Raw genomic sequence first — 24,845 nt, 5'->3', positions numbered from 1 at the left:
ATAGACTCTAATGTTGCACTTTGTCTGTTTCTTTGTCGTTTTTGCAGAACAAACTTGGCATTGTGAATGGCATAATTGGAAAGTAAACAGTGAGATTCCTTTGACAGTGGAATGCAGTATGTGTGTGTTTGTCTGGGCTATCATTTTCTTGGCTAGGTGAATTCAAGCCTTTTTTTATGGCTGGAGAATGTCCTTAGAGTTTAAAGGGGTCATATGATGTTATTTGGTTTAAGTTTGTGTATTTAGTTTAATGCAGGTAAATATATATATATATATATATATATATATATTATTTTCCACATACTGTACATTATTCTTTATTATCTTTTCCCCTGCCTTTCTGAAACATGTCGTTTTTACAAACCTTTTAAAAACCTTTACAAAGCAAGGTTTACGCTGATTGGCCAGCTTTCAAGTGCATTGTGATTGGCTGAAAACCTCAAGTGTGTGACGTAAATGTTACACTCCTTAACACTGTGATGCCGTGTGTCCCAGTGCGATGAGACAAAACCAATAAAACCCAATACAAACGAGGCATTTTTAGCATCCAGTGGGGACATAATTGCTGATTATGATTACTTGTACTGTCTTTTTACACATTGCATTGCGTATCGCGCTGCGTAAACATAAAACCATGTCTGCATTTGTGATCAGAGAAAGGACATGCAACAAGCTCTAACAGTTCCTCTACAGTGCTCGAAGCTCGTGTTAGAATCATCATTGTCAAAATCTTTACATATGAAAACGTACCTACAGGCTGTGAGTCAGAAGCCCCAGACTGTCCCTGCAGAGTTGGAATTGCCCCACTTTATAGAAACAGACACCGGCATTGTAGGCAATTCTCACTGGAAACAGTCCTTGTCCTTCGTAAAATGCACTGCACACATCTGAATAATGGGTTGGACTGTTCTGGAACAGTGTTGTAAATATAACCTAACCACTGATTTCTAGTTGTGTCCTCTTTTGGAAGGCCAAACAAAGTAGTTTAGCTTTCACAACAAATAACACAGCTTCTTCACAACATGGCGCCGGTGGCAACAGTGAGAATAAAAATTACGCCTTGTTTCTTTGCGCAAACGTTTGACCAATGTTATGCAAATCTTCCCACATCGTGATGTAAACGTGGGTGCATGTTAGAATGAGCCTTTTTAGGTAGGCATGGTTGACTCTTAACTTTTATAAAGAATATCTCTTTGGATTTGGCACCAAGGGCTTGTAACACTCCAGAGAGAAAGGAAAAAAATTAATGCATCAAATGACCCCTTTAAAAAGGTGTAGATGGTTTCCTGGTTTTATATGAGCCAACCCATATGTGAAAAGCCTGTCATCATTTACTCACCTTAATTGAAACCTGATTGTATTTTCATACAATGAAAGTAAATGGTGATCATGATTATCCAGTAATATTTGCATGAATAATTACTTATTCTATTTGTCATATAAAGCTATCATATGGCTTCGGAAGACTTTTTGGTGTGCTATCCTTTTGACATTTATACCCTGTAATAATAGTCAATAGTTAAGATAAGAATAGTCAGTTTCAACTATACATTTCTTTTCATACTGTAGGGATTTTTGTCCTTAAGTGATTTGTTTCCTTAAGTTGTGTGTCTTATCTGGTGACAATGAAATTGACACACATACTTTTTCTAAGTCATCTTCCCAAAAATATGCTGCATTACAATTATGGATGACAATAATGACACAGTATCTAGTTTCGGGAGGATTCCATCCCAAGGGACAGGGAAGCAGGCGATGATCACACCAAAGGTTCGCTGAGCAGATCCAATTGAAAGAAGTTTTGCCAGTCAGCGCTTTCCCTTTGAAAAAGTTCCAGGATTGTTGTTTTAGAGTGTTCAGTCAGGGGAGAAAGGATTTGTAAGGGAGATCAAGTTATTTATTTGTGGGAGCCATTTAAATGGGAGCTGTGGCCATGATGGGGATGCAGGGAAATGGGAACTGGCGGGCTATGAAGACCGAAAATGCCAAATGTGGCATCTTGCCAAACACGTATACAAATGTGAAGATGAGAACCAGAAGAGACATGATTTTATAAAATCATCAAAGCTTTTGTTGCCGACCAAAGAAGAAATGAATTAGCAAAGGGCACTGCTGGTTGAGTTCAGTTTTCTGCTAACTATGCAAAATGCTTCCAGAGAATCCATGTGTAAAGTTAATATGTTCACTTATTCAGAATTAATTTCTGATTTAAATGAATTTTAAATTTCCATTCAAATGTTTGGAGTTGGCAAGAGTTTTCTCTTATGTTTGCCTAAGCTTTATTTAATCAAATATACAGTAAAATTACAATAATTGATTTCTGTTTGAATACATGTAATTTATTAATTTTGTTGTTTATTTTATTTAATTTGTTATAAAATCATTCAGCTGCTCAACAAACTTTTATTATTAAATGGAAATCTTTGTTACTTTATAGAGTTACTTTATTTTTTTAAATACATTTAATGTTTCCATGTTAAATATAAGCAATAATTTCTTTAAAAAATCTTTTTTATACAAGTTTTCAGTGTCTATCTGACAAATTGTTTAGTTTAAATTGAACTTTGACTAGAGGAGTGAAAATCTTATAGGTTGTTAAGTGTTATGAAATGCTAAACAATATTAGAGGTGCAGTAGGAGATCTTGGAAAATGCTAACTTTAGCCTGATAGCACTGTAAGCCAACATTTCTTGGTCCTACGCCTTCAACAGAATATATAAATACAGATAAATACATTTAGACCACTTAATGTATGATTGCTATCGATATATGAAAAGACTTTCAACCAGAATAACAAATGTTTCTGAAGACCAATTGCACTTTAAACATGTTTCTTGGAAATCATGCTGTAGTTGATAATATTTCAGAGGTTTTATATTTTCTGTTACATCTATCTGTATGACCTGTCATGGGTGTGACATTAATCTCTGCATGAAAAAGTACTTCCTCACTAGTACCAGCCCTGTGTTGTTTGTTTAGGGTGTTACAGGTCCAGAGGTATGGAGGTAAAAGGTGTACGCCTAGATCTTTGTTCACCAATTATATGTATGTATATATGTATGTAATGGAGTCTCTTGTGCTCATCAAAGCTGCATTTATTTGATTAAAAATACAGAAAAACTGTAATATTGTGAGATATTATTTCACATTTCTGCTTACTTTAAAATCTAATCCATTTCTGTGATCAAAGCAGAATTTTCAGCAACATTACTCCAGTCTTCAGTGTCACATGATCCTCCAGAAATAATTATATTTATGATTTATTAATAAAAAAAATTCTAGCAATATGAGTCTTTACTATAACTTTTTATTCATTTAACACATCCTTGCTGAATACAAGTGTTCATTACTTTCAAAAAAAGAAAAAAAAAAAAAAACTGAATCAAGGTGTGTGTATATTGTAACACAATATTTCCATTTTGAATAAATGCTGGTTTATATATATATATATATATATTTATAAGATAATCCTGAAAAAAGTATCACAGGTTCCAAAAAACATGAAGCAGCACAACCGTTTTCAACATTGATAATAAATCAGCATATTAGAACGATTTCTGAAGGATCATGCGACACTGAAATTCAATTTAAAGTATAAGTATTAACCATAGAAACTGTTATTTTAAATTGCAATAATATTTCACAAAATATATATGTGTGTGTATATAATAATTAGAATATCATCAAAAAGTTGATTTATTTCACTAATTCCATTCAAAAAGTTAAACTTGTATATTATATTCATTCATTACACTCAGACTGATTATTACTGACAAGGTTTAGCTTTAGTTTAAGTAATATGCAAATACCACTTGAACTGATACTTTAATGCTGTGACATTCAGTAATTTTGAAGTTCTTGTGTTTTGAAATAGTTTTTAAGGACAGCATTTGTACTTGCATTTCATGTCTCTATGATGTGTGAGATATGCATTTTTGTGCATGCAGAGAACAAAGTCATGATATTTATCTCTTCTACCTTCAGTAGAGCCAGAAGGCACTGACTGTTGTTTTTGCCTCTCTCTTCTGTAGGTCTTTCATAACTCAAGATGTGTTTGGAGATGCTGATTTCAATCCCATAAATTGTGGTTTCATTTGTTTTGACTACAGATAGTTCAGAGCTCTAAAGTGTGGGATGAGGTGCCCTTTCCAGAGGAATTAGAAGAGGAAAACCAGCGGCCGAGAGGTTATGTGGATGATGAAGAGTACTATGATCCTTCAGGAGGTGGGGCTTAACTAATTAATCTTCATTATGTGGCTATTCATTATGTCTTACCATCCTTAAACATTTATTTTTTTCAGAAAGCTAATATCATATTTTTTTCCTTCAGATATCAGTGGAGATGAGGATGGAAGCACCCCCGAGCCAAGCACAGTTGAGCCAGGCATGCCTATAACAAGTGAGATTCCTTTTTCTTAATGATGAGGCAGTATTACAACATGACAGTAGTCCCAAATTTCATATCAGTGTGATAAAAGAGTCATCAAAAGATCCTGCAAACATCTTGCTTTAAAACATGAAACTGTTTTAATGATCTGTTGAGGCGTTATACAGAGTTGTTGCGTCTGCAGAATTTGTGTCTGTCACATCCTGTCACCTGCCTTTGCTGACAGTGATGAGACATCAGCTTTATCATAACAAGAGACTCAGATTTGTGCCAGAGATCCAAACAGTACTCATTTCTCCTTTCATCAGCTGAGATGCAGAAGTGTAAACATTGCAGCAAACATGATTCAGTGTAAGAAACAGCAGCCAGAACAGACGATACAAAGACTGTCGTGTATTGATTTCCTTCCGTCCCATGTTTTAATTCTCACCTTTCATGATCTTCTCTTGGAATTTCTTTTTTTGGTAACCTGTTGTTCTTTTATCAGATTTTACGTTTTGTGTAGTTATTTCATATAAAGTGGAGTTAATAATGAAAATAATGGATTAAAAATCTAATGTAAATCTGAATGGTTTTAGTTTTAGTATTCTTTAAAGTTAAAAAAGAAAAAAATTCAAAAGTTTGGGGTCAGTCAAAAAAAAATTTGTATTTTTTCTTTTGAGGAATTAATGTTTATATTTAGTTAGGATGCATTCAGTTGATCAAAAGTGACAGTTAAGTCATACAACAAAATATAAAAATAAAAATAAGTTTCAAATATTTTGATTCTTTCATCGTTTTGAAAAAAATTAAGCATAAAATCCCCAGAAATATATTAAGAACAACTGTTTTCAGCACTGATAATAATAAATACTTTTGAATAAATTAATTGGTAAAATCTAAATAAATGAGAAAATTGTAATAATAATTAAAAAATATATATATTTCACAATATTACTGTATTGCTGTTTTTGATCCTGAATCTTATCTTATCCTGAAATTGAAATGGTAACATGTTGTAAAAACAAAAAAATATACAATGAAAATTTTTTAAGCTAAAATTGGGGGGCTAATACAAAGAAATTATGATTTTTTTAATAGCACTCAAATTGTTATGCTTATGAAATCATTTGTAATGGGGGAAAAAATCTGTTATTTGTAATTATAAATTAAATGATTATAGTCACATAAAAATAATTTTTACATCTCATTCATTGTGTTGTGTGGCACCCAGCCTCATTTAAGAAACAGACCTTGCATTATTTCGATAACAAATACCGAAAGTGTCTCAGCTGCCGTGTCAGACTCCTGCATTTTCCCTTCTATCTCTCCTATCTTTGGACCTCTTCTTTGGAATGACTTTTGCTTCCCAGTCTGTCCTATTGGAGTCAGTCTGGGCCATTGTATTGCATGACATCATGGTGGAATGATTGTTTTGGTAAGAGCTCTGCAGCCCGACACCTGAGCTTTACTCCTAAAATAGCACCGCTTGGACACCTCCACACAAATATGCTGCCTCTTAAATTAGAAAGGGATATTTCAGCTATAGCTTTAGTGTATTCAGAAGATAAAGTACCAGAGGGTGACAGTGTCAACTAAGAGGTGCCAGATTGATTGGGTCAACTCTTAAACTTCACCCCAGACCACCTGCAGTCTGTAAATGCTCAGAGCAAACACTCAGTTTGCTAAATGCACACTAGACCCAAATTCAGCAGATGAAACTTGAATCGTCCCTCTAAGTTTGAACTGGAGCATAAAACTGGTCTGATGACCCACTGACGATCTTTGAGGTTCAAGACACCACATGAGGTTGGTTTGAAGTCAGGATGTCTTCATTTATCCAAGCATATTTCTGATCTCAGTGGATTTGGTTGAATCCTGAATAACAAATCAACATCTTTTAACTAAAATATCAGCCACATAGTATTTTAAGGCTGGATAGTTTGAGACTATGAGTCAGCCAGTGGTAATCCCCCTTCTAAAGGGGGAAGTTTATTCTCTAAAGCCATTTATAGATCCATGCCTGACAGCACTTGGGAAAGAACATTTGGCTTCCTGGAGTGGAGTGTTTGTGGATGTCTAACCTGTGCTCTCTTTTTCCAGAGGTCTGTGTGACCACCTTTCCTTCCCTGTCACTGATGAGAGTTCATATCCTGCTACTGTTGCACATATTAAACCGCATCCTGTTTTTCTCATGCATTTTCCAGATCCATATTTTATATCTGTGATTGAAATTGCTACATACGTCAGCCTAAAGTGATTTTTATTGTTAATTATGAGAATGAGAGTATGTAAGGCCATGAACCGGATAATATGATGATGGTTATTAAAGTTAAAATCGAATTGTTCTAGGCCCTTAATAGACCCCGAAATGGTTGCCTTTTATTTAAAGTATCATCTCGGTCTGAAAGAGGTTTCTTAGAAATATTGAAAACAGAAACATAATTTGATAGTTTGTTGTGACTCAGATTTATGGAATTATTTCATGTACACTGAGGTTTAAAAGTCCACCTTGAAAACAATACCTTCAAGATTGAATTTAAACCTGAACTACTTCAGTTTTAGGATTCTTTCAAATGTAGAGAAAAGAGAAAAACACTACTTTTCAAATATCAGGCTCAGTTTATTTTTAGTATTATTTTTTTTTTATAATTAAATATTTGTTATCAGTTAGGATGCATTAACTTGTTGAAATATAATAGCTATCATTATATTTATATAGAAATATATATATAGCTATCATATGTAAGTGTGCTAGCGACTAGGACTGTTCAGTCTGGAAGATGTTACTTGGAAATACTGATAACAAAAACATAATTTGCTAGTTATTGTCACTTAGATTTACCAAGTTCATGTGAATGGAATAACCTATATTTTGGCAGAGTTCTACTGTAAATGAGATTGGATTTTGTATATTATACAGTTTTATTATTTGATATATGTTCATTATAAAATGATATTGTATATTATTTAAATGAAAATAAACTACAGAAAAAATATCAAATATAATTTTATATTTTATGGCCAAATTACCATTTTTGACTTTTAGATATTTTTTTGAAACTCTGGGACATGTGATCATGAGAAACATCACATTTTAATCAAATTTTAATCTAATTGTACTCTAGAAGATATATAATAAAGATTTTCTTTTTGGTTTTCCTTTCCTAAGGCTAGTTCTGGGCTTCTTGATGTGGTAAAATGGATTGGTGGGACTTTAGCGTAGTAGTCAGACATCTGTTCTGGTAACCCAAAGGTTATTGGTTTAAACCACAGAAAGGATGATTTATGAACTGGAGAGCATTGGGGTGTGTCAACAATCTACCCGTGAGCGGGACACTTAACCCAAGGTTTCTCCTGAGGAACTGTCCCGTGGAAAGGCATTTGCTCAATGACAAAAATGTGATCATTTCAAAACACATGATTATGTCAGGCTCCGGATAAGCAGCCTATGGAGGTGATATCCAGCTTCTTTTCTTTATCAGTCACAAATCCCCTCTGGCATACAAGAAAACTCTTTTATCTAAGCCGCTGCATTTTCCTGGCCTGTTTGTTTGTTTACCGCTTGATAAAGCCTGATAAAGATGTGGGAGATCTCCTCACCCTCCTTTATCTCAACAGAGCTTCAGGAGTTTCACAGGCCCTCGCACAGACCCTTAACACTGGGTCATACAGCCACTTCAAGCTGAGGAGACAAAGGTTAGCGTAGCACACAGACAAGCTTTCAGTTAGAGAGAGAGACTGGGAGATCATTTGGAAGTGAGGCCATGAGAACGCTTATCTCAACACCTCCACATGGAATTTGTGTTTGATTATGTGCTGACTAGGCAAGAAGCTCAAAGGACCGACTTGTTAATTTGTGAATCTTTAAGTCTAATCGGAAGTGTTCAGCCAAAATGAAATCATAGTTGTAAAATAATCTTATTCATCTCTGTTTTTGGATCCATGCAAATGTTTTCTTTGAAAGCTCTGGCTTATTCTGCTGTGGTGAAAATATCAAATAGTATATATATATATGTATATATGATTTTTGGTTTATTTTATCTTTTGAACAGATTCTGCATTTGTATCATTTATCTCAATCCTATTACTGAGGTAAAACGGTCCCTTGCACACGAAGATTGAGTGCCACTTGCGCATGACTGGAGCTATGCAGAAATGAACAGATGTCAGAACATCTGATGAAAGATGCATAGTCCTAAAACATTCCAGTAAAAAGGCCACCCAGCTTCCCATTTCTGGCTGTCCTGGTGGCACAGTTGATGTAATTTTGTGTGTCAGGGCTTCAAAGATGATAGCTATACAGCAGGATTGGGAGACGTGGAGGGGCAGCTGCGGTTATTTTGGTTTCCATGTTGTTGTGGTCCGGCCTTCTCAGTGGAGGCCATATACATTCTGTCAGAAAGAGAAAAGAATTGAGAAAATGAAGAGAATGCGGAGGGCAGTATTTCTTGACTTGGTTGGTCGAGACCTATAATAGTCGCAAATCTGTTCTGATTGGGTCATGGACAGCAATGACCAAGACAAAATTGTTTACATTTCTATAAATTAATATCTATTACAAGAAAAAATATATGCAAGCTTTTGTATTTGTAAGTGTGTGCATGTAGTTATATACAGTATAATAATACCATATTTTGCGGACTATAAGTCGCACCTGAGTATAAGTCGCATCAGTCCAAAAATACGTCATGATGAGGAAAAAAACATAAGTCGCACTGGACTATAAGTCGCATTTATTTAAAACCAAGAGAAAACATTACCGTCTCCAGCCGCAAGAGGGCGCTCTACGTTTTCAGTGTAGGCTACAGGAAAATGAGCAGCATAGAGCGCCCTCTCGTGGCTGTAGACGGTAATGTTTTCTCTTGATTATTTTTTTGTTCAATTCTCTTGGTTCATGTCAAATTAATTTTGATAAGTCGCACCTGACTATAAGTCGCAGGACCAGCCAAACCATGAAAAAAGTGCAACTTATAGTCCGGAAAATACGGTATTTAATTGTATTTTTTTATTGTTTTATGCTTTTAAAATGTTGTTTACTGCTGCTTTTATAGTATTTAATTCCATTTTACCTTTTCATTTATTTTTTATATTAAGTATTTTCTGAACAAAATGAAGTTAGTTCACAAGTAATTTCACCTTATTTCATGTTTAAAAACTGTTGTACCGACACAACAATGTAGTTGCTAGTAATTTTCAAAACAATTACAAAGAAATGCTAACACATTAAAAGTACAATAAAGTAACACATTTGATTCAAACTAAATTTTTACTTTAAAAAATTGAAATAATATTTTCTTTCTCTCTCTCTCTATTTCTTACAGTGCTAGGAATACATTTTGAGGAATACTATAATAATAATTATTTTAATATTGGTTTTATTAGACTGCCACTTTTTTTTAATGCAAAATCTGCGTCCTGAAGGAAAATCAGTTGGGAACACTAGTTCACTGAACAGAAAAACCTAAAAATGTTGCTCATGAACTTTAGCTTTCATGCTTGGACACTGTCACTCATTGTTATGGCAGCAACATATGCGTTGCCTTGGAAAATCTTGTCCTCCTCCATAGGAAACATTTGTTTCATTTCTCTCACTGGAAACATTTGCAGTCACAAATGTTCTTACAATATGAGACTCACAAAGATACAGACAGGATTTGAAAGTCAATGAGGTTCTAACCCATTGTTGGATAATAATCCGCCACATCTGTAATACATGCAGATAGTTTCAGTTCAGAAGTTTTGATGATTGCATTAGTCCACCTGCAGTGAATGAGCTCATTTTACTGCTAATGGAAACATCCTTGCATTTCACCCCAGACGGGCATTTTTATTGTGCTTCGGGGGTTTCCTGCAGAAGGCCTGGGTTTGGACATAATGAAAGTAATAATCCATCTTATGGGATTTATAAAACAATTCCCAGCTTGGGTTCCAGTGGCCAAACTAAACAAATAATGTCCATTGTTCAAGCGATCAAAATAACTTAGTGGAAGATACATTAGCGAGAGAGGGAGGCCGACGAAGAGAGAGAAAGAATGAAGTGTGTTCGTGCTTGTTTTATCTTTAAAGGAATAAAGAGAGCTTGCTTTGTCTCTCTGTGACCGCACACTGAGGGCTTTCAGGAGCAGTTCAGTACATAAAAGGACAGTTCTAATAGTGTCGCTTCTTTCAACTCGCCACTTTGATTTTGATGCAGGACTTTGAATTTGTGGATACCTCATTAACACCACTTAGCGTGGGATGGAATGAACAGCAATACATAATCATAGCAATTACAAAAACTATCTCTCAACCATGTTACCGCTCTGTACCGACTATGTGAATGCGATTACTCAGATGGATGTTCTTTTATGTTATCTTTCATAGAAAGTTTGTGCAAATTTGCTGGTATTCACACATGCGCCTGTTTAGAGATCAATAAGAGTTCTAGATAGTTTCAAAATACTTTTTAAATTATCGATTGCATGGTTTATTTGAATGTTTTCTAGTCACCGCAGAAGATTTATATTGCTGCAAAATGTAATTAAAATAAATGAAGATGAAAGAGAATAGATCTTGAAACTAGAATATTTTGGTTAACTGCATCTGATTCCCATTGTGGATTTAAAGGGACAGTTCACCAAAAATAAACACTTTTTTGTTATCATCTGCTAATTAGTATTAGAAATATACTGCTTAGTATTAGACATATACTTGAATAAAAATGACAAACGTACATAACAAACTTACTACAACATAAAAAAATATAAAATGTATAAAAATACTTAAAATTAAAATGAATATTGCTTATTCTCAGTAGTTATATATATTATTAAAAAGCTTTAAGACTTTCTTTAAAAAACAAAAAAAATTATATATATATAATAAATTATAAATGAAAATTTACTTTTGTTTTTGTTAGTTGCCAGCTTATAAAAATGACTAACATGTATAAAATTGCTAAATCATACAGAATTTATGAAACATAAAAATACATCAAATTAAAATGTATATGGCAAAAAAGTTTAATTCAAAAGATTGAATATTATAGTTGTAAATAAATGAATTTTACACTGGGACTCCAGTGTTGTTTTGGACCCTATTGACTTCCATCATGGACAAAAACAGTTGAAATAGTCTTCAAAACATCATCTTTTATGATTTAAAGAAGACAGTGTCTTACAGGTTTGGAACATCATGACCAGAATATACTGTACCGGTTCTCTCTCACAGATACACCTGTTGAAGAATTAAAAGCAGATATTATATGTATGGTTATACTGGCTAGAGTGGAGAATATCCTGCAAACTACAATGATTTAATGAGATTTAACTAAGATAACTGTAGCTGGCATTTAAAACAGGCTGAGAGAGTTCTCGCAGTGATCCGTGTCTTTATAGACAGATGTTGATCATATGCTGCGTCGCCTCTGGCTCAGTGCTTCACTGTCAGTGTTCTACTGTGCCACAGGAATGCAACTCTTAAACACGCACAAATCAAAATCTGCCATCCATAATAGAAAACATGCGTCAACAGTGACTTCTCCAGCTAGGGTATTTTTACTGAATCCCATATTTCTTAAATGGCTGATATATCACAGCTTTATATGCATCTAACCTTCTAATTTTCACCTGTCACTATATGTATATCTGCTTTAAGTTTTGTTCTTTGATGGTTTCCCCAATTTCCTTGAAATTAAAACAACTCCATCCATGTCCCGTCTCTCTCTTCTCATTCCAATCAATCTTTGCACAATTATTTTTCCTTTGACCCTTGACTCTAATTCCTGATGTATTTCCAAAAAAATGTAAAAGTATATTTTTCATGGTGAGAACCATTTTGGAAATGTATATCATGTTTATAAATGTCTGACATATTTTAATAATAATATTTAACAATATTAATAACTCATAAATATCATTCATTTAATTCATTAATTGATTTATATTCAAGAACATATAGTTTTTGAGACTTTTGGAATTTGGAAAATGAACCTCATTTTGGCATGTCAATACCTGTAAGATCCAAATTCTGATTTTTTTTTTTTTTTCATTATTACAGTAGAAATACCTGGAAACTTATACTTTTGTCACAAAGGTTGAAAAACACTACCAACATAATTTGCTGTCTATTCCTGTCTTTTTTTGTTGGATGTTCCACATTAATTTTCACTTTGACTCTCTAATTTTTGCATTCACACATTTGCTTGTATGATCTCACAGCAGTAAACACAAGCTAAACCGGTTACACGCTGCCTTGCTTGGAGTGTGAAATTCTGTTTGGTATCAGAACGACAACAGGATGCCCTGCCAGCTGGCTCTGTGGCTTTATGATGGATTGAGGTTTTCCTCTCGCAAATGCACATTTGACATTTGGATGGTCTGAGAATAGCCTGGTGAAAAATCTGCAAATCCCCATCCAAGTGCATTCCACAGAGCTGCAAAATAAGACAAGAAGACTACTTTGAGTGTTTGATTCGGTGTGAAGGCTTCTTGGGAGGGTGGAGAAGGCGGAGGAGAGAAGGGAATGAAGGTCGAGTTGAAAGACTCATGCTTTAAAGGCCAGACAGGCCGCATTGGCTCAATCAGCTCTTTGTCTTCCACACAGGCCTCTGTGTGTCCCATCGAGGACCCGGCCCACAAGCTGCCAAAGTTATGCTTTTGTATATCAGGAAGAGTTTATGAATTAAGCATTTGGAATGCTTCTGTTTCACTGCTGTCTTTTCCCTTGTCCGAATGCGGTTTCAATGCCCTGAGTAGCATTCAACTGGGGATTTCTTAAATGGAAAGACTGAATGGGGCTTTGCCCCGTTTTAGAGTGAGAATGTGGTTTTCTGAGTTGCAGCCTTATTAGTGAGAACTACAGAGACGAGATTACAGGCGCTGGGCAGGCTGAGCCGTCGCAGTAAAGAGGGGCTGATGCTTTTTCATTGTGCCCACAGAGGCGATTCGATTAATCACGGGTCAGTTCCAACACTTTGACGGGACTTTTTGATGTCCCGTTTCCTCTGTTACGTCACCATGGTCAGACTATTACAGCCTGGACAAAGGCGGTCAGTCAAGACCTTCTGACTCTTTTACTGTGTTTTCATCCCTCTCTGTCCCTTAATGACCAAAGTTAACTCTTTTTTTTGTTTTTTTGCGGTAATGAGAGCTGGAGTAGAGGTTGCCGTTACGGCGGCTGTGAGTCAATGTATCGCGCAATTAGAAAAGATTGAGCTCTGGGCTGCTTTCTCTCCCAAATCCTGTCAGCAGTAAGTGCTAATTTCCAATAAACCATGTGTGCGCGGCAAATACATTTGACCGGACAGTGACAGCAGGTGTCCAGATGGTGTGAAAAGCAAGTTAATTAATCTCAGTGATATTTTATCAATTGGAATAAATCTATAAAGGCATTAAGAGCAGTAAAAGGTCAGAAGAGTCTGTTCGGGATATATGTGACTGTGTATATAATCTGCGTCACATTAAACACGACTCTGCTGGAGAACTGTGGCGAGTGGCAGCTAACTGCAAGAAAGAGCACAAATATTGACTTCCTTTCTCAATTCAGTTTGACAAACTGAAATGGGGTAAACTCACCCAGGCGAGCTGCCGGGAGAACGGCGAAAAGGGCTGGAGCTTTTAAAGGTTGACATACTTTGAGGCCGTGGGCATAAGCTAATAGCATGTATTTGTTTTTGTTATTGAACGGTAGCTTTTGCAGAAGAATTGGTGCTGTCAATGCCGAAACCTTTTCTGAATAGATTTTGTAGTGCTGTACTTTTTCAATGGTTATTGACCTTTTTATGACCCAATTCATCTTTACTGTACACGTGCCTCCACTCGACAATTGTTTTTAGGGGCATGTTTGATTTTGTTGTTCACCTATGTGTTTATTCATGTCCTTTTGTAGTTTTTAGTTTGTTTAGACTGGTCTTTCTGGGTTCCCATCCTGGCCAATCTCCTTCTCAGCTGGTTTAGATGGTCAACCAGCTGGTCTTCTAGTTTTTTTAAACATCATGAACTTCACATTTTCAGTTAAACAAGCATGATAAGAGACAAATATATTCGGTAATAGTACTGCTAATTGATGTAATTGACTATAATGATTATTCTCTGGTGCTGATATTGAGTCTGAGTGTCGTCTTCTTGTTTCTAGTTTACTATCGGGCGCTGGTGAACTTCACAAACTCCTTTCAGTATGGGCCTCAACTTGATGACATCGACTCTCCTGCTTTTGGAGAGATATCATCTGCTGTTGTCGATACGGTATGTGCGTTTACTCAAGGACTGCGAGCTTAATAAATACCATCAACAGCATTTTCACAATGATAGTAAAGGGTGTGCTCCACCTCCATATTGGGTCATATTATTGATCACATGCCTTTCCTCTGATTTTTGTTTATACTGTGTTAATGGTAAGGCTAAACCAGTATTTAGCTCTATACTAGAATGTAGTACATTGACTGAAGTACTTTGTAAGGCAAGGCCAGTATGTGGTGATTAATGGTGTTTATTTTCTCCACAGCTTGAGTCTGACTACAACAGGATCCCAGGACAGCAGACCGTCAATGTGGTCCTTATTAAGTAAACACCATTTTCGGTTTCAAACACTAATGTAATAGTGCAGCTTCTAATGTATAAAGATTAGAAAGACTGTTTACTTTAGAGATTTTATTTCAATTAGTCAAGTTCTTTTTTTGTATTATGAGACTTTTGATGATCACTCTGTTTACTATAAACATCTTAAACCAGCTGGTCTTCAAGCCTGGCCTAGCTGGTGTCCAAACCCTCTGTAAAGCAGCAAACAGACCAGCCGGGGATACCAACAAACCGTATTAAGTTGCTTTATGTGGTTTGTTTGTTTGGACTGTTGTTCTGATTACCAGTGCTCTGTATACATTTGCAGGGAAATCGGGAAAGATGTGTTTGTGGAGCTGGATGTCGGCTCAGATAATAACTTTAATGAAACGCAGATCAGAGATGTCCTGTTCTCCGTGGTTAAAGAGGGAACCATTGCCTCCTACGATACCTCAGTAATGGGTTTCCAATTCAGACGGCTTGGAGAAGGTATGTTCAGGTTTATATATATATATATATATATATATATATATATATATATATATATATATATATATATATATATATATATATATATATATATATAGTAATAGTGTTAATAGTGAAACAATGATTCCTTGCTAAATTATGCAACAAAAATGACCATAGACCAATAATAATGCCATCATGCCTTCATAACACTTTTGAACATATTTTACTCTACTGCACTGTTTTAAAAAGTGTATACGCAACATTATCATTCAGAGATATGTATTTAACTTATATATTTATAAAAGAAGTATTACAGAAAGGTATTTTAAAACTTTTGTCTTGTATTTATCTTAAATGTCTTGTATGGCTTTTTGTTAATTGTATGACTTGTATGACGATAATATATATGCATGTTATTGTTATATTGTATATTATACAATAATAATCATTTTGATAATGTGTTAAATGTTCAAATCCAAACATGCACTTTTATACTCTTGTATTTTTCACTTTATGGCTTATATAACGATTAATTCTGGTAGTTCTGTGTGGAACTAGTCATCATTCAAAAATGTATTATAGATAATGTTGTCTGGTTATGGTCTGGTTCATAGCTGATACTCCTCCTCGTGTGGAGCCCATCGTTGTGCCAGGTTTGTCCTCAACCAGGTCTGCTGCATGAGAACACAGTCCAGTCTTGTTCACTTATGAGAACTGAAGGAATTCTCATCATATGTAGTAGCTGGATGCATGTGTGCACTCTGATGAAGACCGGAGTATGATGAGAAGAACAAAAGGCTTTGCATGGCTTGTCATTGATTCGAAGTGAAGCTGATTTCAGGAATGCACCTCTTGAAGTATTTTTTTTTCAGACAATGTAGCATGTTTGTGTTTGCAGTGTCTAGTTTTGTTTTTCATACGTGTTGGAATTGAATTTTTGCTGTTCAGTCTTTTCATATTTTTTGCTTTCAGATTCAGGCACCGGGTAAGAGAATTCAAGGCTGAATAGAAAAGATGAACATTATACAGATTTGCACCTTGGTTTTGTTCACACTGCACATAAATCTGATTTGATTTTCAAATCTGATCTTCAGGGCTGACTGTCTACGTTTGACCTGACCTTCAGACTGCATTACAAAACAAAACAAAAAAGTTAAACAATAAACAACAACAACAGACATTAATTGGATTCAAGATTAATTTATTTTCTGTAATTTTCTCTTTTTTCGGGGCTATTCAGACTTTAAAAATGAAAAAGATTTTATGTTAAAAGCGGATTTTCGCTGCCCGTGTGAACAAAGGATATCCTGTTGAAATGGCAGGTCTAGCATGGCAAGGCAATGATAGGCTGGCATTGAATCTTTGAAACATCATTGTACAGTTTTTCTTGGATCCCGTCATTGCATTACGTACAGTGCATCACAGAATTGTGTATGTGTGTCTCTGCCACCTTAGTGATTCCAGATGCCAGAGAATGCTTGTCTGGCGAGTTCAGATGTCAGGATGGGCTGGCGTGTATCCCTCAGGATTATGTGTGTGACAAGCGGCCGGACTGCAATGACTTCAGTGATGAAATGAACTGTGGTGAGTGAGATTGCGGCCTCATTTGTCTCAGAAATGAAAGGCACTGACTAACACCAAACAAATGGACTTTGATATCATGTATAAAAAATGTATTTTATATTCTTAATATATGTTTTTCAGATAAATGCATTTTATTTTAATTATTTTATTTAATGGCAATTAAACATTAATTTAATACATTTGCATAGGATCTTGTTTGTGTATATCTATGCTTTACAATGCTTGACATCAAAATGGCTTCAAAATATCAGCATGTATTTCATTTGATTTGTGTAATTGATTGACGGGCCTAATTATATCATTTATTTTCAAAGCTGTTGTTCCTGTTCCTGTACGCCCTACTCCACCTACGCCTCCTAAAACCAGACCCCCACCCGGCCCGGGACCCTGCCGTGCAGACCAGGCCACCTGTCAGAATGGACAGTGTATCTCACGGGACTATGTTTGTGATGGCGAAACGGACTGCACGGATGGCAGCGATGAGTTCAATTGTGGTAGGACAAACGGCGGTATGCTGTAACCTCTTCATAACCAAACACGTCATGCTGGTGATATTTGTCTTTTCTCTGCGTTTATTATGCAACTATATTTGTAATTACAAAGGAACTCCGTCTCCCTGTGAACCCAATGAGTTTAAGTGTCAGAACGGCCGTTGTGCCCTGAAACTGTGGCGTTGTGACGGGGATAATGACTGTCAAGACAACTCCGATGAGATGAACTGCCGTAAGTCAGAGCCGAGCTTCCATCCACAGATGGGGAAGTTTAGTTTGTTGCCGCTAGAGGCACAGAAATGACATACTTTGTCAAAACTCGATTTGCTAAGAACTAATTTTGTTTTCTCATTCCTTCAGCCACTAAAGGTCCAGGGGACACATGTGCCCCGGAGCAGTTTGTGTGTTTGGCTGACCGCACATGCATTCCTGCCAGTTACCAGTGTGACGAGGAGCCGGACTGTGCCGACCGCTCTGATGAATACGGTTGTGGTAAGGGCGTTACAATCCAATTAATCTTTAACAAGTAAACATTGGTTGTCATACCATTCCAAGCTCTTTTGTCTTTCACTGTCACACTAACTTTAACTTACTAACAGACAGTAATGCTGCTTCTAAAACCTGAAAATTGTGTATTTATGGTCAGCAAAGAAATATTCATGTTTTGCCGCACTCATACGGAGATCTCGTCTCCGATATATCTTGTGCTTGTAGCTTATTTAACAGGCGGCTTTGGTGTTGTTTCTGCCAGCAGTGCCTCTGGCTCTGGTTGGCTAATTTCTCTGAATGAATCTGCCAAATAAAACTTGTGATGTCACAGGCTGCCAATTTCGAATCAGAGGCTTGCTGTGTGTGTGTGCTTTCTTGTGTCCATATGTCTCTTTTACTGTTAGCATTCATATAACACAGTTATATATGCGGATTGTAAATGTAAAATGATTATCCTATATGTTTTCTCTTATTGTACCCAAGCACCTCCCGTTGTGACTGTCTCGCCGGAAGAGTCCATCACGGCAGCGCGGGGAGACACTGTGACCTTTACTTGTTCTGCCATTGGTGTACCTGTTCCCATCATCACATGGCGTCTTAATTGGGGACACATACCAGTCAATAGCAGGTAGGTTAGGATGTTAATAAACACTGTGGATTTAACACTCCGAAATGATCAAGATGTCCACAATCTGGGTTAAAGTCCAGATTCTTTTAAAGACTGAATAAATGCCAAGTAATGAATACTTGTGGTTTCATCCATTCCTATTGTATTCCCAGAGCTCTGCTTACTGAACTCTATAAATAATTAAATGAATAACTTTAGCACTAGTCTAAATGAAAACAGAGGGCAATACTTCATGTCCTCAATTAGAAACAGGTTTTCTTTTTTGGCAAAAAGTTTGTGAACCTTTCCAAATTATTGAATCTCAAAGGAGTTCTTCTAAAGTTGCTGCTTTGCTATTATTATTTGTTATAATACCTTTAGGACATTATATATATATAACCAGAGAGCCGTATTGAATTTGTTACTCAGAATGTACTCTCCTTCTGCATGATAATTTCTAGGCTATTGTCAGATGTGATTTTTGAAATAATTTGTATGCAGAGTTTTTGTGTTTGATCTTTCAGTATCAATTCAATTAGGTTTTTCTGGCTAAGGTTTTTTTTTTTTTTTTTTTTTTTTTTTTTTTACCATATTTTCTTTACATGGACTTATAAGTATACAAATAGTGGACCCATTTGTCACAAATTACATTTCCAAAAGGTTATTCAATTAACAAAACCCCAAATAATTACAAATAAAAACTGTGAAATAAAATATAAAAACTGTGAAATAAAATATATAAAAAACAGAATACAAAAAAACACAAATGTGTAAATAATAAATAAACTAGGACTCTTTTTTAAACTACGACTCTTAGTAGAATGTGTTTATTTTATTGCAATTAATGATTATTCATTAAATGAACAAATTAAGCAAACACATTATAGACCTTAAATATATGTTTAAAAACAGCTGGACTGAGTGCAAGGAATAAAACTGAATCCTCTAAAAACCGCTCTAATTTAAACCTGATTCTATTGACAGAATCACAATGAGCAGTGAGAATGGGCGAGGAACACTCACCATCCGTGACGTGAAGGAAGGTGACCAGGGTGCATACACCTGCGAGGCCATCAATGCTAAAGGCCTTGTGTTTGCTATTCCTGACGGGGTCCTCAGTCTGTCTCAGAGACCAAACCCAGGTACTGCATCAGCTCCATGTGGTGCGAGCATCTTCGGATTACTATGTTTGTTCTCGCTTGATACTTTCTTTTCCAAAGAGACTATGGATGTCATCTTTCATTTGTGAGACACAGGTTATCCTGCTGTTCTTTGACCGCATGTTGTGACGTGGTTGTCTCATGACTGTTGGGCAGTTCAAACCTGACGGTGGTGGTCTTATCATCCTTTGTCTTCTATGTCGTTCTTGTCCAGTTGTGTCATCCTCTCTGTACGTGTTAGCAGGTAACTGCCGTGATGGACACTTTAGCGTCGGCGATCGCTGCATGCCATGCTTCTGTTTTGGCATCACGAAGCATTGTCAGAGCACCGGTCGCTACCGCAGCCAAATCACACTGCGCTTCACAGAGGAAGAGGACTTCAAAGGTACTCAACTGATTCAAAATTCAGATTTTTGCATTTATGTTTATGGATCTACAGTTGGAGAATGTAGTTGTTATGGCAACTTTTGGTGTCATATGTGTAACTCACTAACACTTTAAAGCCTGACATATTGATTTTTTTTTTTTAATGAACAGTTTATTGAACCTTCAGACATTTTATATATATATATATATATATATATATATATATATATATATATATATATATATATATATATATATATATATAAAATATACAAAACATCTAAAACGAGCATAATCCAATGCAAACAGTGATGATGTGTAAACAAGTGTTTTTCAAAAACCTGATACATCACATTTGCTATTCATAATTTAGCACAATTTTTCAAAGTTGTTTCAGTCCAGCAAGTGTTCATTTTGAAATATTGCTAACAATATGAAGGAAATTCTTATATTAATTTTTTTTTTTTTTTTTTACCAGACTGCAAAAGGCATTTAGTATGTTATGTACAACACATTTTTTAGTGAAGTTTAGATCGTGTTGATAATTTAGAGACCCTAATGTCATTCCAAACCCGTAAAACCTTGGTTCATCTTCAGAACACAAATTAAGATATTTTTGATGTAAACAGAGAGTGTATGAACGTTCATAGACAGCAACACAACTGACACGTTTAAGGCCCAGAAATGTAGTAAGAACGTCTAGAAGACTGACACGAAAAAGAAGAATTTGTTGAATAAAGTTATTATTTTAGTTTTCTTTGTGCACAACAAGTATTCTCGTAGCTTAATAAAATTCAAGCTGAACCACTGATATCACAGGGACTATTTTAATGATGTCCTTACTACATTTCTGGGCCTTGAACGAGTTAGTTGCATTGATGTCTATGCAGGGTCAGAAAGCTATCTGATTTCATCAAAAATATCTTAATCTGTGTTCCGAAGATGGACAAAGGTCTTACATCTTTGGAACAACATGAGGGTAAGTCATTAATGACAGAATGTTCCTTTTTGGGTGAACTATTCCATTAAATAATCGAATACACTGTTATTGAAAATATAAAACGCTAACTTTTTCTATTTGTCTCTGTCTATCTATTGTTTTATCCACAGGAGTCAATGTGTCATATCCTAGTCGTCCAGGCACCCAACCACCTCTCTCACCCACTCAGATGTTGATCAATCTAGAGAGGGAGGAGTTCCAGCTAATGGACCTGTCTCGCCGTTTCCTCGATCAAGACTCCTATTGGACTCTACCTCGCCAGTTCCTGGGCAACAAGGTTTCTCTCCCCTTTACATTACTCGACTGAAAAAATAAAGATAGAAGCTCAATAAAACATTGAGTAATCCGTATCTACCTGTTTTTTGTGCAATCCCATTTCGTCTCATCTCTCTCCATCACTGTGAATATTCAAATGTGGATGCTTGATTGTCTTGGAGAGCTTGGGAAGCATGTGGGAAATATGAATCGAAGCGCTTCAGTATCTCGTTATTCTGTGTTGTACAGGTTGACTTGTATGGAGGTTATCTGAATTTTAAGGTGAGTTACTCACTGCAGCGAGGTGCACCAGAACCAAGGGAGAAACCTGATGTTGTGCTGAGCGGCAACGGGCAGAGATTTATTTACCGTAGAGGCGACCCCACTTTACCAGACATAATCAACCAAAGACAGATCAAGTTTACAGAGGTAAGCCACATATGTCAAATTTTGTTTTATTATATATGCTGAATATATACATACTACCGTTTACTACTACTAAAGGTTTGGAGTCTTTTTATGTCTTTGGAAAAAAATAGACTCTTCTGCTCATCAAGGCTAATACAGTAAAGCATTAATATTCTGAAATATTGTTAGAGTTGCAAATAACTGTTGTATTTTAAAATGTCATTTATTCCTGTGACGTTTTCAGTAGCATTACTCCGCTCTTCAGGGTCACGTGGGAAATCTTTCTAACATGCTGATTTGGTGCTCAAGCAGCATTTCCTATTATTATTATTATTATTATTATTATTATTATTATTATTATTATAACAGTTCAATTAAGCTTAATATTTTTCTAGTTAATCATATGTCTTTAGTGTCACTTTTCAAATAAATGTTTTAAAACCATGGCATACACTTGCTCATTTAAGAAATATGGTCAACGGAATACAGGGATATTTAATTGTATCTAAAAATAATAAAGAATTATAGTGAATTTTCAGTATTGTCAGCTCTACACTGCTAAAACATTGGTGTAAGACTGATATATAAAACTGTAGTAATACCATAAAGCAAACAATCATTGTTTAAAATGGCGATTCTCAAATGTAAGTTTTGTTCAAAGTTTCTTGTTAGTGTCATGTGAGGTGGTTGACATCTCTGTTTCTGTGCCTCAGGAAAACTGGCAGCACTCCTCAGGACGAGCCGTAACTCGGGATGACCTCATGACGACCTTGGCCAATTTGGAGAGCATCCAAATTCGCACCATTTATGACAACCGCATGGTCAGTGTGGGCCTGAGTGACATCAGCATGGATACCACCACCAAAGAGTTCACCCAGCAGGGGAACCCGAGAGACGTGGAGGAGTGCAGGTTAGTGTGCCTTTAAATCAACAGATAAGATTACAGGCCTGTCAGAAAACATAAAGCTCCTCTCAAACCACCTCTCGCAGTGCTGGGAATTCATGTTCCTGTCAATAAAATCCCCTAACCCCATGTTTTTGGCTAAAAACTTCAAATACTTTATTTCTGTTGGCAATGTTGTATGCTCTGTGGACACTAAGAGTAATTAAGAGTTAGCCAAATGTTTTTCATAGTCCAGATACTGATTTTGTGAGAGTCTTGTGTGCAAGTGTTAATCTTTGTAAATGGTTGATCTCACACAGATGTCCTGCTGGGTATTCAGGCCTGTCTTGTGAGTCCTGCTCCCCTGGTTTCGAGCGGGTACCTGGACCCTACCTGGGCATCTGTGCTGGCTGCAACTGCAATGGTCATGCCAGGGCCTGTGACCCTATTAGTGGACATTGCCTGGTAAGACTGTGTGTTTCTAAATATGTAGGTAACTTATACACTGCATCAGTAGTTTACTGAACACCACACACTAAGGTGTAAATGTCATGTGACAGAGTTGTCAGCATAACACAGAAGGACCTCAGTGTGACAAATGCAAGCCTGGATACTTTGGTGACCCAAGTCAAGGACGATATGATGACTGCAAACCCTGTCCTTGTCCATACACAGAGACGTCTCGACGGTAAAGAAATACAACCTATGTATAAATATAATATAATGCAATTAAAATGAGTAATAGTAAATATTAATACCACTTTTTTTTTTATTGAATTTTGACAAACAAAATGTTGATGTGTTCAAAGGTTTTCTGATACTTGCTTCCTGGACCATGACAATCAGGCAACATGTGATGCCTGCAGACCTGGTTATACAGGGCGACGTTGTGAGAAGTAATGCTGCAGCTCATTTGCATATACTTGTTGTTTTAACACTAGATTTTGTGGTGCTGAGTGCACATATATAATATATATATTTTTTTATACAGATGTGCTCCAGGATATGTTGGCAACCCTCTTCAGCCCAACGGCCAATGTGTCTATGCTGAAAGCCGTGAGCATTTCTCCTTTTTGTTTACAGATGTGATACTAAATGATTTATTAGATTAGTATTAGCCGCAAGATTTATTTGTTTGCCTTAAGCTGTTTCTTTTCTTGGAATTTCTGCCTCATTTTACCCTGGAGGTCAAGTGAAGCTTTAGATAATGATTAACACTCAGTGCACTGCATGCTGGAATGCCAGCTGTTTGTGACCAGGATGTTCAAAGCATTCCAGGTGTAATGGTCCACCATATGGTGTTCTTATCCCTTTTCAGTGAAAACCAAGTGTGATAACAGAGGAACCATCAATCCCATCAGCAAGCCATGCTATTGCAAGGTATTACATTGCACTACAGATACTCTCTTTTTTTAATACCATTAGTAAGTTTGAGATTGGAAGGATTTTTTACAAGTTTTTGACAGAAGTCTCTTAAGATGCATTTATTTGATCAGAAATGAATTATAATATTTTTAAATATAAGTTCAATTTTAAACACAGGTTTTCTATTATTTCTGTTATTATTGTTTTAAAATGTAATTTATTCCTGTGATGGCAAAGCTGAATTTTCCACGTCAATTTCTCCAGTCTTCAGTATCACATGATTCTTCGGAAATCTTTCTACTATGCTAATTTGCTGCTCAAGATTTATTATTATCAGTGTTAAAAACATAAACATATAGAAATGTTCAAACAGTGTTGGCTTTTCTGTTGTGCAGGCCAATGTGGTCGGTTCTCTTTGCGATGAGTGTAAGAATGGCGCTTTTAATTTGGCGGCTGATAATCCTGAAGGTTGCCTGCAGTGTTTCTGTATGGGAGTCACTAAACAGTGTGCCAGTTCAACCTGGAATAGAGAACAGGTAACCACATCCTCAAATCTTGTCATCGTTTTACCTTTTAAAATAGATGTTTTAATGTTTTCGACATGTATGTGTTGGTTAATCTGAAGGTTCGAGGTGGTGTCAACGGCCAGCTCTTCACACTTTCCAATGCAGCAAATACTCTGACCATCTCTGAGGGCATCACTCAGAGAGCCAGCGCAGAGGTGGTCTACCGATCCTTCACCAGTATCCCTAATGACATCTACTACTGGGTCCTGCCTCAGAATTTTAGAGGGGACAAGGTGAGAACATCCTGTGCGGTACAATTCCATATATATATACAATTTGGCCTTTGTCAGGAATTT

At 36.1% G+C, this 24,845-nt stretch overlaps 1 protein-coding gene across 27 annotated transcripts in view; it reads left to right on the top strand.

The window, feature by feature from the left end:
- The window catches only part of hspg2 (heparan sulfate proteoglycan 2), a 102,837-nt gene that overhangs the window by 28,869 nt on the left and 49,123 nt on the right, over nt 1-24,845 (top strand). For 18 of the 27 annotated variants that reach the window (XM_052595011.1, XM_052595036.1, XM_052595035.1 and 15 more), the window contains exons 2-24: nt 4,110-4,224; nt 4,331-4,399; nt 14,483-14,592; nt 14,852-14,910; nt 15,233-15,393; nt 15,990-16,028; nt 16,831-16,959; nt 17,274-17,468; nt 17,563-17,682; nt 17,811-17,942; nt 18,423-18,567; nt 19,531-19,688; nt 19,921-20,091; nt 21,183-21,349; nt 21,577-21,756; nt 22,449-22,645; nt 22,939-23,083; nt 23,179-23,306; nt 23,428-23,514; nt 23,610-23,674; nt 23,937-23,998; nt 24,379-24,519; nt 24,609-24,782. In XM_052595011.1, coding sequence (XP_052450971.1) covers nt 4,110-4,224; nt 4,331-4,399; nt 14,483-14,592; nt 14,852-14,910; nt 15,233-15,393; nt 15,990-16,028; nt 16,831-16,959; nt 17,274-17,468; nt 17,563-17,682; nt 17,811-17,942; nt 18,423-18,567; nt 19,531-19,688; nt 19,921-20,091; nt 21,183-21,349; nt 21,577-21,756; nt 22,449-22,645; nt 22,939-23,083; nt 23,179-23,306; nt 23,428-23,514; nt 23,610-23,674; nt 23,937-23,998; nt 24,379-24,519; nt 24,609-24,782 — 2,949 coding nt within the window. The remainder of the gene's footprint in view (nt 1-4,109; nt 4,225-4,330; nt 4,400-14,482; nt 14,593-14,851; nt 14,911-15,232; nt 15,394-15,989; nt 16,029-16,830; nt 16,960-17,273; nt 17,469-17,562; nt 17,683-17,810; nt 17,943-18,422; nt 18,568-19,530; nt 19,689-19,920; nt 20,092-21,182; nt 21,350-21,576; nt 21,757-22,448; nt 22,646-22,938; nt 23,084-23,178; nt 23,307-23,427; nt 23,515-23,609; nt 23,675-23,936; nt 23,999-24,378; nt 24,520-24,608; nt 24,783-24,845) is intronic. The other 9 variants (XM_052595038.1, XM_052595019.1, XM_052595037.1 and 6 more) reach the window with 7 other exon arrangements.

The sequence above is a fragment of the Carassius gibelio genome, chromosome B23, assembly GCF_023724105.1.
Source record: "Carassius gibelio isolate Cgi1373 ecotype wild population from Czech Republic chromosome B23, carGib1.2-hapl.c, whole genome shotgun sequence".
Classification (NCBI taxonomy): domain Eukaryota; kingdom Metazoa; phylum Chordata; class Actinopteri; order Cypriniformes; family Cyprinidae; genus Carassius; species Carassius gibelio.
Note: the sequence above shows the minus strand (reverse complement) of the source record. Positions and strands in the feature narration are given on the sequence as shown.